Source organism: Balaenoptera musculus, chromosome 5 (genome assembly GCF_009873245.2).
Source record: "Balaenoptera musculus isolate JJ_BM4_2016_0621 chromosome 5, mBalMus1.pri.v3, whole genome shotgun sequence".
Taxonomy (NCBI): Eukaryota; Metazoa; Chordata; class Mammalia; order Artiodactyla; family Balaenopteridae; genus Balaenoptera; species Balaenoptera musculus.
Window position 1 is genome coordinate 35,235,056 of NC_045789.1, and position 17,815 is coordinate 35,252,870.

The 17,815-nt window shown below is 49.2% G+C and overlaps 1 protein-coding gene across 13 annotated transcripts in view; it reads left to right on the plus strand.

Annotated features, from left to right (window-relative positions):
* TMEM131L (transmembrane 131 like) overlaps window positions 1-16,147 on the plus strand; it is a 158,465-nt gene extending 142,318 nt beyond the window's left edge. For 9 of the 13 annotated variants that reach the window (XM_036852648.1, XM_036852649.1, XM_036852651.1 and 6 more), the window contains 8 exons: window positions 2,022-2,188; window positions 3,240-3,425; window positions 5,889-5,967; window positions 7,342-7,424; window positions 11,907-12,027; window positions 13,463-13,554; window positions 14,900-15,039; window positions 15,739-16,147. In XM_036852648.1, the coding sequence (XP_036708543.1) occupies window positions 2,022-2,188; window positions 3,240-3,425; window positions 5,889-5,967; window positions 7,342-7,424; window positions 11,907-12,027; window positions 13,463-13,554; window positions 14,900-15,039; window positions 15,739-16,014 (1,144 nt within the window). In that variant the 3' untranslated portion in view covers window positions 16,015-16,147. Of the gene's footprint in view, window positions 1-2,021; window positions 2,189-3,239; window positions 3,426-5,888; window positions 5,968-7,341; window positions 7,425-11,906; window positions 12,028-13,462; window positions 13,555-14,899; window positions 15,040-15,738 lie in introns of those variants that run through there. The other 4 variants (XM_036852650.1, XM_036852652.1, XM_036852654.1 and 1 more) reach the window with 4 other exon arrangements.
* Window positions 16,148-17,815: the final 1,668 nt, after the last annotated feature.

A 17,815-nucleotide genomic window follows, 5' to 3' on the forward strand; every position in this document is an offset into this window, starting at 1 on the left:
CCTCTGCCCTTGTCCCTGGGGAGCCTCTCAGGTGGCTCTCGCGCTGACGAGCTCCCTGATTCCTGTCTCGAGTGGGCTTCGGAGCCTGTTTCCTCCCACCTTGCCCCTCCGTCCCCACCGCTCCGGCTTTTCTTCCTTTGAGCGCTGGCATCTGGGGATTTCTCTTTCTTGTGAGCTCAGCTAGGTACTTAAATGTGTTGCTGTCAGCTTTGTTCTCTAGCAGTTCCAGATTTGCATGGGGAAGGGACTCCACCCTGCTGTAGTGGTTGCTCTTGTGGTTGGGAGGGAACTGTGGCAGAACCGCCCACGTGGTAGCCAGGACCCCCGCATGGGGGCACGTAACACACTGCTTACAGCGTCTGCCCCCTTTGCGATCAGGAGCTCGGACCCTGGGATTCAGCCCTGTAACACGCGCCCCACCCCCCTTCCCCGAATGTCCTGTTCTGCAGGAGGAGGGCCAGGCGACCCCAGGGGGTCTTCAAGCTCTAGTTCTGTGTCCTGCAATCAGCAAAATGCAAATAGGAAAAAAAGAAAGATACGCATTATTAGATTATTGATGGGTAATTATTAAATTATTAAATACTACTTACTAATGGGTAATTATTCTTATTTAGGCTAAATTATTTGAAAGCTGCAATGTGGTCTCCTATAGAAAGGAAAGTCACACCTTGTATCTTCATAAAAATTTGATGGACTTATGTGGTCACTTTAAAGTGGCATGTTTTTCTGATGTGGACATATAGAAAGATATAAAATTAGGGTGGAATTTCGCCAATTAAATGTTACAATATATATATATATATATTTTTTTAAATTTATTTATTTATTTTGGCTGTGTTGGGTCTTCGTTTCTGTGCGAGGGCTTTCTCTAGTTGCGGCAAGTGGGGGCCACTCTTCATTGCGGTGCGCGGGCCTCTCACTATCGCGGCCTCTCTTGTTGCAGAGCACAGGCTCCAGACGCGCAGGCTCAGTAATTGTGGCTCACGGGCCTAGTTGCTCCGCGGCATGTGGGATCCTCCCAGACCAGGGCTCGAACCCGTGTCCCCTGCATTGGCAGGCAGATTCTCAACCACTGCGCCACCAGGGAAGCCCTACAATATATTTTTGAAAGCAGATTTCTGACATGCTAAAGAAACAAATTACGTTGTTAAAGAATAACTTCCAAGTAGCTTGTAGGTAATCAGAATGTTTTGAGAACATGATGCTTACGTAGGTGGTGGTTGTTGGATTGTCTGTTGCCAATCTGTCTCTATACTCTGTCTCTATACTCTTTACCCTGAGTGGTCACAAACCACTGAGACCATCGGCTTCATTTCACACCTGTCCTCCTACAGATGTGACATGAGGTACGGAAGTTGGACTGTGTGAAATAATCACCTAGGTCTTCACGTAGCGTCCTCTGACACATTTCCGTGTCCCCATTTACAAAGCTGTATTACAGGTTTTCCCTCAAGTTCATGGTCTTGTTAGAGAGATATAAGTGTTGGACTGTGAACTCCTTGGGGGAGGAGCTTCATTCTTCTTTGTAGACGCCACACCTTTCCTAACAGTACGTGGGTCATGGTCGTCACTCCACAAATGTTTGCTAAATGAATGAATGAGAATAGATTTCAGTTAACGCTCAGACCTTCCCCCAGACGCCAAGGAGCAGATTCATCTAGTGAGAGTCATGTTTTACATGAAAACCAAGGAAGACATACAGAGAGTCATGGGTTCTTGTCCTGCATCTGCCACTTATCAGTTGACCTTGGGGGACTCATTTAACCTGTGGAGTTTTACTCCTCTTACTGTAAAATATGAAGAGATTAAATGAGCTCCAACTTAATTCTCGTTCTAAAACAGCAAAATCTTGTTCTTCCTAATCTCTCTCCCTTACTTATCGTCTTCTCCCAGCAGACCCAGAGAGAAGAGGGCTCAAGTTGTCCCAGATTCACATTTTCACCTCTGCTAAGTCTCAAGGAAAGCAGGTATGTGTGTATGCACGATAAAATGCAGACATGATTTTTTTGTGGCTCTTCCAGGCCTTCGGAACAGAGTGAATTAAAGCTGGTGTGCAGTGAATTTGAAAGGTCTGAACTGAGCAGTGACATCGACTTAAGGAGCTGGTGTATCCAGGAAAACCCTGGGGAAGCGTGTAAAACAGATGCTGGCATTGGAAGCAGCTTACCTGCCTCGCAGGGAGAGGCAGGTATGGAACCGCATGGAGCTACAAAACAGTGCTTCTGTCGGGATTGTTGTTGATTGTTGTTTCCTCGGGGAAGTGCCCAGAGTGAGAGATTGTCACTTCACTCAAGCCTGAATGGAAAGCTGTCCAGATGAGACAGTAGGCTGCGATTCTTCTGAGCCCGGCCAGGCCCCTAGCGTTGCCCCTCCTACCTCCCACTCCTCTAAAATCTGGCCATTCTTGACTGTGTCATGCAGACGGCTGAGCAACAGTGGGTGCTTGCTCAAGACAGGACTCCCTTGGTGAAAGGGGGGGGTAGGGGAAAGCCAGGGGAGAACAGTGGCCGTTCTCACACCCCTGCGCCAGGTGCTTCCTGCACAGCCAGGCTGCTGCTCCGCCAAGGGCTGCCGGCCAGTGACCTGGGGGCACCAGCGCTGGGTGCAGGGTTGGGGGGAGGGTGGCAGGAGAGGAAAGTACTAGGCGGGGTGTGTGGGGCACTGACATGCACGTTCCCAGACTCGTGTGCGTTGTTTCTTGGTCTTTCTGGAGGTTCTTCCCACTCACACATAAATAATACGCTGAAACTCTCGGTGGACATTTAAAAACACTTTTTATTAGAGTCTAGTTGATTTACAGTGTTGTGTTAGTTTCAGGTGTACAGCAAGGTGAATCAGTCAGACATCTATCTTGGTGGACATTTTAATACAAGAGAGAGAAATTACCTACATGTCTCCAGTCTGAGAGAGTAGCCTTGATTTTCTTGAGAGAAGTACTTGTTATTTCCAGAACCACTTTCAGGTCGAGATTATCGTTGGTGTTGACTCTCTCAGGCCAGACCACGTTCACTGTCCGGCCCACGGCAGAGCCTGTGGGGCCCGTGGCTCACCCCCGCAGCTTCCTCAGCGCCCACCGTCAGTTTCGGGGAGCGTCTTCCTTCTCGCTGGATGGGCAGAGGGAGCAGATCCTGAAGCTGAGCCTTGCCTTCTTCATAGCTTGGCCTCTCTCCTTTTACTGGAAGTGGCGTCAGGTTGAAAACTCTGTAAGCGAAACACGACTCCTCTCTCACTTCCCACAGAGGGTTACTTCCAGAAGCCGGGGAAGAAGCGCGGGGAGAAATCCTGCTCAGACTCCAGCTCGGACTGTGGCAGCTCCTCGGGCAGTGTGCGTGCCAGCCGGGGCAGCTGGGGCAGCTGGAGCAGTGCCAGCAGCTCTGACGGGGACAAGAAGCCCACGCTGGGCCCTCAGCACTTCCTGCCGCCTGGTGAGTCTGGGACTGAGGCCTCCTGGCCCTCCTGCCCCAGCGCCCAGAACGGGGGCCTGATCTGCCTTCCAGTGCCGCCTGCCCGCCCGCAGTGGGCTCTGCATTCCTGTGCTTGCTTTGCTTTGCATTTTATCCACTTTCTTTTTCTTTCTTCCTTCCTTCCTCCCTCCATTATTATTATTATTTTTTTAAGTCTGTATCTTGGAAACAGTTCGAAGAACTTCCACGTTTATTTTTTCACTTGTACATTTTTTTGTTGTGGTAAAGTATACATAACACAAAATCTACTATTTTAACCATTTTTAAGTGTACAGTTCAGTGGCATTAAATACGTTCACATCGTTGTGCAGTCATCACCACCATCCATCTTTGGGCCTTTTTCCCCATCCCAAACAGAAACTCGGTACCCGTTAAAACGTAGCTCTCCCTTCCCCACCCCCTACAGCCCTGTGAACCTCTATTCTGCTTTCTGTCTATGAATTTGAATACTCTCGTATCTGGTAAGTGAAGTCATACAATACTTGTCCTTGGTGACTGGCTTATTTCACTTAGCATGATGTCTTCAAGGTTCATTCATGTTGTGACATGTCAGGATTTCCTTCCTTCTTAAAGGCTGAATAATAAATATTCTGTTGTGTGTGGATAGACTGCATTTTATCTCTCTATTCATCTGTTGATGGACACTTGGGTTTTTCCACCTTTTGCGTCTTATGAATAATGTTGCTATGAACAGTGGTCCTCCCTTGTTTTTGAAAAACTTAAAGATACAGGAAAGGTCGAAGAAGCATCTATATTTCTGTCACCTAGAACTAATAACTCTCAATTTTGTCATGTTCGCCCTCCTTTTTTTTAAGGGGTAATATTTTATAGTCTGTTCCGCTTCCTCCTGCTTGAGAGACTCACTGTCCGCTGTCATGGGCTTGCTGTGTCTTCTTTTAATCCATACTTTATTTTACATTCATATATCCATCAACAAAACAGAGCATTGTTTTTAACTTACATAACGGAGATCATGCTTCAGTAAGCATGCTGTGTCTTGCTGTTTCACTCAGCGTTGTTTTTTATACCTCCGTGTCTACATAAAGATTTAATTCACTCCTTTTCACCGTCATGGTCAACATAGTACAGGATAAGCTTTGTTATCAGGACAGGGGGGAGACAGGGGTTCCATTGGCGTCACCGTGGCGTCCATGGGACGCTCACTCTGTATGCAGGGCCATGGGGGGCGCTCCCCGTGCCTCCAAGGACCTGGGCTCAGAGGGGTCACGTGGCTTGTTGGATGCCCTGGGACCCTAACTCCCCCTGAGCCCAGCCCACTTCCCACTGCCTCCAGCTCCTTACAGCGGCCTCTGCTGTGTCTCCTGCCAGCAGTGATTACCTATATAGAAGCTCCTGTCTGGGAGACCTGGGCCCTGGCACCATAAAAACCTAGACAAATGCCCACTTGTGATTTCAGTCCGTTTCTCAGCCTTTTTCGCATTGCTGGCCCCTCCTGCAGGTGCCTTTTTAGACACTGTTTGGCTAATGACCCCACACTGACATACATGTACATCTGTTTATTGCTGTGTGCTGGAGAACGCATGAGGGCTTGGATGCAGGGCGGCTTGCGGTGTTTTGTTTGGTGGTGGGGATGGTCTTCTTGGCCACTGAAGGCAGTATGCCTGATGGTGCTAATGTGAGAGTTTTTAAAATTGGTGCTTAACATCAATAAAAAATAGAAGCGCAGCTCTCGCTTGGGGGATAAGGCCAACAGCAGGTGAATGAGAAAGGTGATTGATGGCCTTGCTTGTAACACAGGGCATAAGACTCAGTCTAGTTATGTTCAGAGGTTGTATAATAAATATCAGGAAAATGTCCCCAATATAATTTTTTTAAAGATTTATTTATTATGTACATATTTATTTTATTTATTTTTCGCTGCGTCAGGTCTTAGTTGTAGTATGCGGCATCTTTTGTTGTGGCGTGTGGGCTTCTCTCTAGTTGTGGCTTGCAGGTTTTCTCTCTCTAGTTGTGGCATGCGGGTTCCCCAGCACGTGGGCTCTGTAGTTTGTAGCACGAGGGCTCTAGTTGAGGCTCATGAGCTCAGTAGTTGTGGCGTGCAAGCTTAGTTGCCCCGCGGCATGTGGGATCTTAGTTCCCTGACCAGGGATGGAACCCGTTTTCCCCTGCATTGTAAGGTGGATTCTTTACCACTGGACCACCAGGGAAGTCCCCCCCAATATAGTTAATTGTGTAAAAGATCAAAAACACAAAGTATTTTTGAAGTATCATCCCAGTTTTATACGTATTCATACGTAAAAGTTTTTTTAATTAAAAAATTGACTGAATATGTGAATATCAGTTAAAAGTGAAAAATAAATCACTCAGGGGTTAACGATGTTAGCGATCTGCATCTTAACACAGGATATACACAGTTGAATTATGCTTATAAAAACTTGTGATCACCTTTTTGTTTTTATGCAGGAGACAGTGTTTCACAAAATGACTTTCCCTCTGAAGCTCCCATCTCCTTGAATCTTTCTCATAACATCTGCAATCCCACGTAAGTGTTTGGTTTTCCAGCTTTTACAGTATGTTTTAGGTACTGCTTTTTTCTTTCATTCCGTGTGTTTCTTCTTTGTACTTGGTTCTGCAGGCTAAAATAGGAAAACCTTTTTAAGGATGTGAGAAAGTAAAATCTGATTTTATTAATAATTCAGGGCGTACAGTCTTTCCAAGACAACACGCTTGTGTGGGAGCGTCTCTGGTATCGCTGGTCCTTTCAGTGATACGGCCGTGTTAGAAAAGATGTCACTCCTGAAAGTAGGAAGAACAGTAGTAACAGTAAGGATGGGAACCAGCTACTCTTTTCTAGGACTTGAAATAAAACTGAGCACTGATGATTCACAGAAGTTTGCAAGAACCTAGAAGGCACTCACATGTTTACAGTTTCACCGTGTGATGATTTCTGCAGCATCGGACAAAATAAACAAGCACCGTTTACTGAGAGGGAGAAGAGGAGGGTATGTTAGAAGGAGAAGGTTTCAGAGTGAGGAGTGTGGTTAGGTTTTAGGCACCATGAGAGGACAGGGGGTGGTGTCATAAAAATGGAATGGATGAGGAAAGCTCTATGCGAGCTCTTTCTGTTAGGGGTAGAGAGTAAACCAGGAGTGGGAGATTGCTGCCAGCTGCTGGAAGGCAGATTGGAAACTGCAGACTACCTTAGTTAGCATTGTGCTGTTGGTGTTTGTTAAAACAAGACTTCCCTGGGGGCTTCCCTGGTGGCACAGTGGTTAAGAATCCATCTGCCAGTGCAGGGGACATGGTTCGAGCCCTGGTCCAGGAAGATCCCACATACCGTGGAGCAACTAAGCCTGTGTGCCACAACTACTGAGCCTGCAGTCTAGAGCCCATGAGCCACAACTACTGAAGCCCACGTGCCGCAACTACTGAAGCCCACGCACTCTGGGGCCCACATGCCGCAACTACTGAGCCTGTGTGCTGCAACTACTGAAGCCTGTGCACCTAAAGCCCATGCTCCACAACAAGAGAAGCCACCGCAATGAGAAGCACGTGCACCACAGCAAAGAGTAGCCCCCGCTCGCCACAACTAGAGAAAACCTGTGCAGAACAACAAAGACCCAACGCAGCCATAAATAAATAAATGAATGAATGAATACATACATACATACTCTTACACCAAAATAGAAGATTGAAGGTAGATGTTATTTAAAAAAAAAAAAAAGACTTCCCTGGATCTTGGGAATTTAATATTCCTCAGCCCTTTTTTGGGTGTATACCTTTATGTCTCTAGTATCTTTATGGCTTTTGAGGGGAAGAATTCATGTAAAAACACAGTCAGACTTAGTTACAGAAATTCAGCATTTCCTTGTACAGAGAGGGTCAGTGGCTCCTCATCTTCTTGCTCTCCCCGCAGAGACGTGAGTAGCTTCCCCCGACACGCGGACGCCCCCTGTCCCAGCCTTCCTGCTGGGCCTGCGGCTGTTGAAGAAGATAAAGGTGAGGCGCGTTGCTCTTGCTCCGGACACCGGCCAGGTGTCCATGTCACGCTGCTGGCCGGGGAGCTTGAGGACAGACAGAGCTGGCTTGTCTGTGCCCTGGCTCTCGAGCATCGGGAAGGCCCCTGCCCTCTGCCCTGGCGTCCTCGGGGCCCCTGGCCTCGGCTGCCCCTTCTGCACGGACCCTGAGCTCCCTCCTGGGACACAAGGCACAGGTGGCCTGTGGCCCCGGAGCAAGGTGGGGCCCCTTTACAGGGATTGCCTCCGCCTTTAGTTTCCTTTCCCATCTAAGATGGCAGAAAAGCGGGGAGCAGAAGGAGGGTCCGGGGCCCCGATTAGCCGACTTCCACCTCCTGTGTCTCTGCCTGTCCCCCGTCCCCACCCCTCCGCCTTGTCTCAGAAGCCTGTCCACTGATCCAGCCTCCCTCCTGCACCAGTGCTGAGGCCAAGCGCTGAGCTTCTGCGGCCTCAGCCAGGCAGGGACAGTGGCCCAGGAGCCTGGACACGGGGCCCAGGGAGGGAAGCCGCTCCGCCCAGGGTCTGTCCCGGAGGTTAACTCCAGGCCCCCTCTCTTTCCTTCTCCTTCCCTTCACCTCTCTTGCCCTCGTGTCTCCTCTTTTCTCCTCGCACCTCCTTCCTGCCTAACCAGGCTCAGGGATGGTGGCAGGATAAGCCTGGTTGTCACCCTCTGCGGCACCGTCGAGATCTTGCTTTTGCTCATGTGAACCGTGCTGGACTAAAGGCTGCCAAGCACAGTGGAGCACTTTTACTTTGAAGGCAGGAGGCTTCCAGCTCTGTGGTTACAGAGAGATTATCTGCTGTCAGATTATCAACAGAAATAAACTATTCGTGAGTTGGATCTTCTTACTGGTCCAATAAAAATAAGTGTTTTTGATGAAAAAATACTCTTAAATTCAGTAATTTGCTTAGGCAAGATTTAGGGAGGTTTAGAAGGCACCGCCTTTTCTCTTTGAGGTGATAGAGGGGAAAGAGGATTTAATTATCGGTGAGGAAGAAGAAAACCTGTGTCAAAACAGGTACGCCTGACATGTTCTCCTGTCTGTTTTTGTCGTCAGTTGGAGAACTGTATGTCATCTAGTGTCTTATCCATGTTGTGTGTATGTGTTTCAGGTGCCTTTTTACCTCGTCTTTGTTAATAATCTGCAGTTACTCTTTGATGACCCGTTACAATCCCCGTTGAGGCCCTAAAGTCACTGCAGAAACAGCCCTTGTTCATGGTCACTGTCCGCAGGGCCTGTGCGTCCCCTTCCTCTGCCCGCACCTCCCTCACGCGCCCAGCCTCAGTCCTCCCACCTGCTGTTACGTCACCTCTGGGCCCCCTCCCCCTGCGCTGCGCCCTCCTTGCAGAGCCACGGGCGTGGTTTTGCCCAGCTCTCCAGCTTCTCTGCCCCGTGCCGTGCAGATGAGCGAGACCGGAGAGCAGCACACACAGCCGGCCGGCTGCCAGCCTCCCGGCAGCTGCGGCGCCCCCGTGCCCACCTGTCAGTCCTCTGCCTGGTTCTCTTAGCTGATGCTTCCTGTTTCCTGGGGAGGAGAGAGGCTCCGCCTGCCCCGTCCTCCACCCGCCACCCCCGCTGCCCTCCTGCTGCGGCCCGTGGGTTGTCAGGCTGCCCTCCTCTGCGGGGTCCCGCTCCGGCTCGGCGCCGGCGCCAGGTTTTCTCTAACGGGTCGTCCACAGCAGGATACGTACATACCGTGAGACCTCCCATCCCGTCCTTAACACAGAAGCAGCCAGACTCTCTCCCTTGACCCCCCCTTATCTGGCTGCTTCTGTGCCCACTTCTCTGGGAGAGCTGCTTGGGGGAGCCGTCTGTCTGCTGCTTAGATTCCTTTCCTCCTGTTCTCCCTGAAACCGCTGGGGCTGGCTGTGCCGTGACACCTGAGCAGTGTCTGCGGGGCCCCAGTGATCTCCGTGGCCGGGGCCCAATACTCCAGCCTCCTGAGACCTTCTGCTCGGGCTGTGACCTCGGGGGTCCCGGTGCAGTTCCCCTCGGCTCCCCCAGCTCTCATGCTCATCTGGCTCACGCTCTCCTGGTGGTCCATCCACCTCCAGCCCCCCGACAGCTCCCACTTCTGCACAGCCAGCTGCCATTGCCATCTGTCCTCGGGTCTGCACCGGTGTCCCACCCCGAACGCTCACCTCCCCAGCCCTACTCCTCACACCGCCTCCCACTCGGGCTTTCTTGTTGCTCAGGCCAGAAGTCTGGGCGTCATCCTGGACTCTTTTCCTCATCCCCACACGGGATCTGTTGTCTCACTCTCTGCCTCTGCCTTCCAAACAGACCCAGAATCTGATCACTTCTCCCCATGGCCACCGTTCTTTCTCACTGCAGCCTCCCAACAGGTCTCTCTACTTCTCACCTCACCTCACTATCTCATTGACTTTTATTTTCTTTATTTTTGGGATATAATCGATATATAACATTATATTAGTTTCAGGGGTATAACTAATGTAATGATGCATCATATGTACATGTTGCAAAACGATCACCACAGTAAGTCTGGTGAACATCCGCCACCACCTTACCGTCTCTTTTCAGCACAGCAGCCAGAGGGATGATATTGAGCATGAGTCAGATCACATCACTGTCGAGACCGGGGAAGGGTCTGAGGCGTTTACCCTACTTATTACGAGCTAACAAGTTAGCCTGCCATGATTTTGTAGCTGCTGCCAGAGGACAAGAGACTCCTGGGTCAGAGAATAGGACGCTTAGCACAGCAAGCAGCCTGAGCATCTTGTAAGCACACCTCCTTCAGGCCCCCAGTCTCTTGGGGGCGATGCAGGGGCGCCCAGGTGGTCGTCTGCACCTGCAGTGGTCAGTGGTTGGAAAGGCTCCTTTCCGTTACAGGAAAGGAGCCCTGAGCTTAGGAAACCTAAGGTTTTTGTTCTGTTTGGTTGTTTTAATAATAGGCAGGAGACATTATCTTTATTATGTTGGACGAAGCAAACTTGCCCGTTGCTCTAGGGGGAGACCCTGTCTCCATCTCTGAGGCTTTGTTTAGCAAATATCCTTGGAAAGATAGGTCAGAACGTGGGCAGTCAGAGCATCCATTCCAGGAAGCAAAGAAACGTGAGAACCACAGAGATTGTCTCGAAGCAGCATACACACCCCTCGTTTCTGTGCGGTCTTGGCTTCTGGTCCATTTGTTCATGAGCACCTGAATGCAGAGGCGGTTCTTGGTTGATCTGATCTTAATTGGCTCATGCAGCCTCTGGTTCCAGCGATTCTCAACAGGACTTTCGCAGCAGGATGCCCTGCCCTGCAGGACTGACCGTAGGGTCCCTGACCAGCCGCTGAGCGAGGTCCCAAACACCAGGGCGGCCTTAGGAGGTGGACCTTGTCCTTGAGAGACCCCCACAGCTATGACAGCTATGTGGTCTCTGGTGGTGTTTCTTTAAATGCTTGAGGGTCTCTCTGACCACTGTGAGCTACAGGTCTCCGGGTCTCCAGGCGGGTGATTGCCGCCGGCCCCCACACGGGGGTGCAGCCCTGGGGGTGCACACGCTGCCTGGAAAGCGAGAGTTGTGTCCACATATTCCTGTCCATGTATTCCCCCCATCCCCATGTGGCCTGGTTGGCTGGTAGACCTTCGGGTTCCCAGTGCATTTCGAATAGTTGAGTCTGTTCTTTCTTTGTGGAGTTCCTGCCCGTGTGCAGATGGCCAGTCCCTTTAATCCATGCCATCAACCAATGGCGTCCATCCGTGCATCCCACGAATGAGCAACGGCTGTGGCAGTGAAGGTGGAGACAAGCAGAGGTGCTGCAGGTGTTTGCTGGGAGGAGCAGGAGCCGGGCGTCCCCTGGAAAGGTTTAGGGGGACGGTGTTCAAACTGAGGTCAGGACCATATGGCCGTGTTGGCACACCCAGCAGGCAGGCGCTTCCACAGCTTGGGAGCACCGAGCCAGGACAGGGGCCCTCCCGAGGAAGGCTCGGGGGCAGTTGTGGAAAACAGGGCTCACTCACATCACTCCACGCCCCGTACCTGCAGGGTGCAGGGTGTTCCCTCCCCTGGTGCTGAGGTTGGCTCCCTCCACTGCCACAGAATCCTTGTGTCTCATCCCTGGGGCTGTAACAGCACCGTTTTCCCAGCTTCTTACTTCTTTTGTTTGTTGTTTGTCTCCGCTCACTTGAATGTCAACGTGTTCACTGCTGTGTCCTGGGAATCCTGACGGGGCTTTGCAGGAAGCAGGCAGGCCCTGCAGTGCTTGTTGAGTCACTACCATGATCTCGTAATCCGGGCCAGGAGATGGTTGTGTCCCGTCTGAAGTGCAGGTCAAAGCAGCGCGCGGCCCTTGCACTTTACAGACCGCAGGGCTCTTGCGGTGGGGAAGTCGCGCGGGTGATACGGGATGGGGGCGGGGCTTCCTGGAGGGAGGAGAAGTCGAGCTGGTCCTGCAGGAAGGGTGGCCGAGGGCTGCATGAGAAGGAGGGGGGCTGAGAGGCCTGTTCTCTTCCGCAGGTCTCTACCCCCCGGGGGACCTGTGGCCCGCACAGCCCGTGTGTGTGACCAGCGGCTTCGGCTGCGCCCTGGAGAGCAGCGGGCCGGCCGTGCTGCCCGCGCCCGCCCCGGTGCACAGCAGGTATGCGCTCCATCCCGACGACGGCAGCGGCGGCCAGGTCCGGGCTTCCTCCCCAGCTCCTGAGCTGGGTGTTGCCAGCTGCCTTTTGGAGTTGAGCTGTGATGTCTGAAAAATTACAAGCCAGGAATTGAGAGAAACGGGGAAGGAAAAAAGTAACACAGCCGGTGACCACGTCACTGTTTTCCTTTTTAAACTGAAAAGATGAGCTATTCATATATTAGAGGCAAAACTGAAAAAACAAAAACAGTCCCTCATAATTCCTGCCCGCTAACAGAACAAAAATTTCCATTTTTCCTTGGCATTAATCTTGAACACATTTAAAATTTTTAAAGATCGAATAATTTGAGTATCGAAAAATAGTTCCACAGTGGCAGCTTCTTAGACTTGGCATTAGATTTATCATTCGATTATGAAAACTTGAGAAAATTTTAATATCTGTGTTTAATCAGAATCCAGTTGAAGTTTTTTTGGGGAGTTCAGCTTATTAAAGAGGTAGTTACTTTCTTATTTCTATAATGAAAATCCAGATTGCAATTGGGATCAAAGCATCTACCATGAGTCATAGTCTGGCCTTGCCCCAAGTGGAAGGTGGCAGTTAGTAGCGGATGTGTTTGAGCCCCCTGGGTGGGTGCTGGGACCCTCGGCGGTGTCCCATCCTCCACGTGCTGACAAAGCCACAGCCACGGCACGGGTTCTGCCTCTGGTTAGACTTCACAGACGTGGGTGGGTTTTAGTTTGTTGTTGTTTTTTTTAATGTAATACCTTTTAGTTAAAAGTGAGAGCAATTTTCTCTTTCAAATCTTGATCCTGCTTACATGGTTTACACCTAACCATGGGCAAGTTTTTTACAGTCTAAGTGAAAGTACTTCTCTGGCAAACTGAAAGCCGGGTTTTGATCCATTCCCCTTATCTAGGCATAATTTATTTGCTTTTTCTTGTCTCATTTAAAGAAAAGCTCCCCTGCCCCCACTTTTCCCTGAGTCCTTGGCTCTCTGTACTCAACAGATCAAACTCCATCTCTGACCTTCTTTGGAATTATAACTGACATACAGTATTATATTTCAGGTGTATAACATAGTGATTCATTATTTTTATACATTACAAAATGATCACCATGTAAGTCTAGTCACCAGCTCTCACCACACAGAGTATTACAGTGTGATTAACTTACGTTTCCTATGCTGTACATTAATTACATCCCCATCGAAAGGAAGTGGGCGTCCAGTCCAAGCCATCCATCCTGCAGTGCTGTGTCATTGGTGATGAGCGTTGAGTTAGTAAGTCTTTGATTCTGTGACAATAAAGTACTTCTTTTATTTTCCAGAGTTGAGGAATTAGCAGCGATGAGGATGCTGGGCAATAACGTCGTACTCCTCTTTCTTTCCTTGATCTGTTGACATCCTGTTTCTGAAACTAGACCCCTTGTTTTTTGTAGCAGTTTCATTGATTGGAATGCAGCGTGTGAAGGCCAGTTTCCCAGTGTGTACTGCCCCCTGGAATTGAACGACTACAATGCCTTTCCAGAAGGTAAAGCTGTTTGGACAATCCTGATGCCATTCTTTTTTTTTTTTTTTTGGTTGTGTTGGGTCTTAGTTGCAGCCCGCGGGATCTTTCATTGCAGCGCACGGGCTTCTCTCTAGTTGTGGCATGCGGATTTTCTCTCTCTAGTTGTGGCGCGGGCTCCAGGGTGCGTGAGCTCTGTAGTTTGCGGCACACAGGCTCTCTTGTTGAGGCACAAGAGTTCAGTAGTCGTGGCACGCGGGCTTAGTTGCCCCGCGGCATGTGGGATCTTAGTTCCCTGACCAGGGATCGAGCATGCATCCCCTGCATTGGAAGGTGGATTCTTTACCACTGGACCACCAGGGAAGTCCCCCAGTGCCATTCTTTTATTCTCAGAAAGTCAAAGCAGGAAGGGTGTGTGGACTCAAGGCACTTACTGCAAAGAATGTGCCTTTGAGAATGATCTTCCAGGAGGCTGCTGAGTCAGTCCTTCATGTGGGTCCAGCATGCCTGCCATATGTAATTTTATATGGCCTCAAAAAGCCCTCTAAACCCGGGTGTCTGGGGACTTGTACAAATAACCCTAATCTATTTAGTCCTTCAAATTAGGTAGAACGGGGTCATTTGGATCTATGTGGACCTAAACTGTGGATTATCCATTGGATTATCCATTGGGAGGCTGGGGTTAGTTACTCTTTTTAGGGAAACAAGTCCCAGGTGAGGTAGAATCATTTACCTGCTTGTTCCTCACATGTCCTGACACTTATGCCCCTGGATGGTGCTGCAGAAGGAAGGGAAGGAGTTTGAAGGGGAAATTGTGAAAAATTGCAGATTCTGGGCCCAAATATAAGTACAAGATGCTTGTACTTATCTGGGTTTTGATATATGCAGTGCTCTATGATAATCACAAGGGGGTGCTGTGGTAACTTTCTTCCTGCCTGTGAGACTGTGTTTATACCCTCTTACTGCTGTCGGAGAAGTGCTTGGTTTCCTATTGCTTTATCAATGCATATGGTGTATGTGGAGATGGCCGACATTGGCATGACAGGCAATAAAAGAAAATTTTAAGGACTGGTAAGAACCTTGACACTATTCAAATCTATGGTAGTATTTACTACTATGAAAGTATAGCAGTATTTTAGTGTATTCTGTGTATTAGAAAGAGTCGCATCAAATTATCAAATACAAAAAATTAAGCCCAGAGGAAGAACTTCCTGAGGGCCTCCCAGGTGATATGTCTCATGGAGTAATTATTTTATGTTCATCTTTAACTTGTCAATATAGTAAGGCCTTGAGAGCTTTTTCTGAGAGTGAGAATTCCATTCTCTCCAGAAAAATGTTCACCTCTGTCGATGTCTCCCATTCTTTGTAGAAAACATTAACTACCCCAATGGCTTCCCCTGTCCTGCCGAAGTTCAGACGGACTTCATTGACCACAGCTCCCAGTCTGCCTGGAACAGCCCCCCAAACGTGCCGACCGCCTGGGGACACGCCGGCCTCATCAGCTCTCCGGTCAGTGCCGCCCCGTCCTGCTGTGCCCGGGTTCTTTCTAGTGCCTGCCTCATCCTGGTCTCTCTGTAGCTTTAGGGTGGGGTTCAGATCAGCCAGAGCCCGGCTTGTTCCCCTTAGGTCACCAGCCGCCCTCTGCAGGGGCCTCACACGTGGTCAGATGGGCGGGGGCTTGCAGACACTAGCAGCCAAGACGCCCCAAACCACACTGAGGAGAAATGGTTGTCGATGGCATTGAACTTGGGCCAGGAAGCCCTCTGGGATGCAGCTGTGTTCCTGTGGCCCCGCTGACCTTTCATCTGTGGGAGGAGATGAGATGAACCTTCCAGGAAGGTCAGGCAGTGTCAGCGACAGGGCTGGAGGGCTTCCTGCCTGGGGACACCCTCTGTGCTTCTCTGACACCCACTCTGCTGCTTTTTTACAAATAGAGGGCATTTGACCTGTGGGTCCATCCTTGGGTTGAAAAAAGTTTTATCTATCAATAGTTTGAGGGGAATTTCATGACCTTCTGTTTGAGAAAAATGGAATTAAAGCCACCCAGGTGGTTGAGAATAGTGTAATAATGTCCAGGTAGCTTGGATTGATTCCACTGTGGTAGCCACGGGTACATAGTCAACCTTGCCATTGCCTTTCTAAGGCTCCTTTATTTTTGTAAACATTTCTTTTTTTTTTTTTTTTTCCTTCTCCTCATGTATCCTTCAGCCCTACCTCACAAGCACCCGAAGCTTGTCTCCGATGTCTGGACTTTTTGGTTCCATCTGGGCCCCGCAAAGCGACGTGTATGAAAATTGCTGCCCCGTCAACCCCACCACGGAACACTCGACTCACATGGAAAACCAGGCGGTCATGTGCAAGGAATACTACCCAGGGTTTAACCCATTCCGTGCCTATATGGACCTGGACATATGGACTAGCACCGCGAACAGGAGCGCAAACTTCCCGCTGTCGAGAGACTCCAGCTACTGTGGGAACGTGTGAAAAAGGTTCGCGTTTTCAACAGTGTGAATAAAGAGGCTTGTGTTTTGATTACTAGCGTAAACTGGTTGTTGACATAGATTGACGTTGGTGGATATTTTGGCACTTTTATATGAAAATAAATTTTTTAATGAAATCTGGGTGCTCTATTTTTTTTAATCCTTCACAAATCAGTGATAGAAACGAAGCATCCATGTGTCCTAACTTCATAACTCAAGAAGCGTGTCAGACATGCCAAATGTTTAAATCAGAACCAGGGCGGGCGGCTTCTAAGAAGGTAAGAGTTGAGAAAGAAAGCACTGCAGTGATTGCCCCCTCCGTGGGCATCGGACTCCCCGGGAGCTTACAGAAAGTGACTTTGATCAGGTGGCATTCCGAGGGATGCTGCTGTAATGGACCTGTGGTTCAGGCAGCCAGGATTTTGTTTCAAGTGCTCCGTTGATTGAAACGAGCCTCCAGTGTTGGGAAGCCAGCTGCCAGTCACTTGCCTGGAGGGACCAGTCCTGGTGGGCAGGGCTGCTGGGGTGGAGCAGAGAGCCCGGCACTGTTCTGCTCGACCGTGTGACAGGGATGTTCCCTCCCCTCCATCAGGCCAGTCACCAGGGGCACGACAGCAGTAGGGACATGCTGGTAAGTGTCCGGTTTCCCTCCGAGTGAACAGGCTGAGTCCAAATACAAGTACTGAGCGGGTTAGGGTGTTTGTGCGTGTTTGCTAGGCTGGTTTGTATCTGCTTGTCAGTGATCTAGAAATCCATGTGATGGAATTATCTGTTTGCATGTATAAACTTTGAAAACATTTCAGCTTTTAATAAAAATGTCTTATTTTTACATTTTGTTTTGTCCTTATTGGAAATGGAGTGGGAGAGATTTTTGAGTGGAATGCTGGGTTCGGTTGCTGTTTCTTTCTCTTTGCCTTGGCTGTGTGGGACCCTGGACGAAGGGTGAGTGCACTGTAACCTGGTACTGCCCTCCTTCAAGGAGCACCTCCGAGCATGCACGGCTACTGGAAACCTCTCAGGCTACCGACTTGGAATCCCCCATCCCCATTACTGAATAATGCTGAAAAGTAGTTTAGGTTCTAGGTATATACCCAAAAGAATTGAAACAAATGCTTGTGCACCATGTTCACTGAAGGACTAGTCACAGTAGCCAGAAGGTGGAAACAAACTAAATGTCCATTGATGGAAGAATGGATAAGCAAAATGTGGTATATACAGACAATGGGATATTCAGCCTTAGAAGGGAAGGAAATTCTGACACATGCTACATCATGGATGAACCTTGAAAACATGCTGAGTGAAATAAGCCCGTCACAAAAGTACAAGTATTGTATGATTCCACTTATATGAGGTACCTAGTGCGGTCAAATTCAGAGTCAAAGTAGAATAGAGGTTACCAGGGGCTTGAAGGGGAGGGGAATGGGGAGTCAATGTTTAATAAGCTCAGAGTTTCAGTTTGAGGAGGTGAAAATGTTCTGGAGATGGATGGTGGTGATGGTTACATAACTGTGAATGTACTTCATGCCACTAGACTGTACACATAAAAACGGTTAAAACGGTTAAAATGGTAAGTATTATGTGTATTTTACCAAAATAAAATAATTTAGGTTGATGAAAAAAGCCCCAAAGCATTTTCAATATCAAATTCAAAACTTCCCCACCAGAGAGAGTCTGAGACATTTAGATACACGTTCTTCTCTCTGCTCAGATTGTTGATCTAATTTATTTTCCTGCTTTCACTGATCCTTCAATTCCCCATCAGGAAAGACCAAAACAAGTTTTTATTCCACTCTATACAAAAGAAA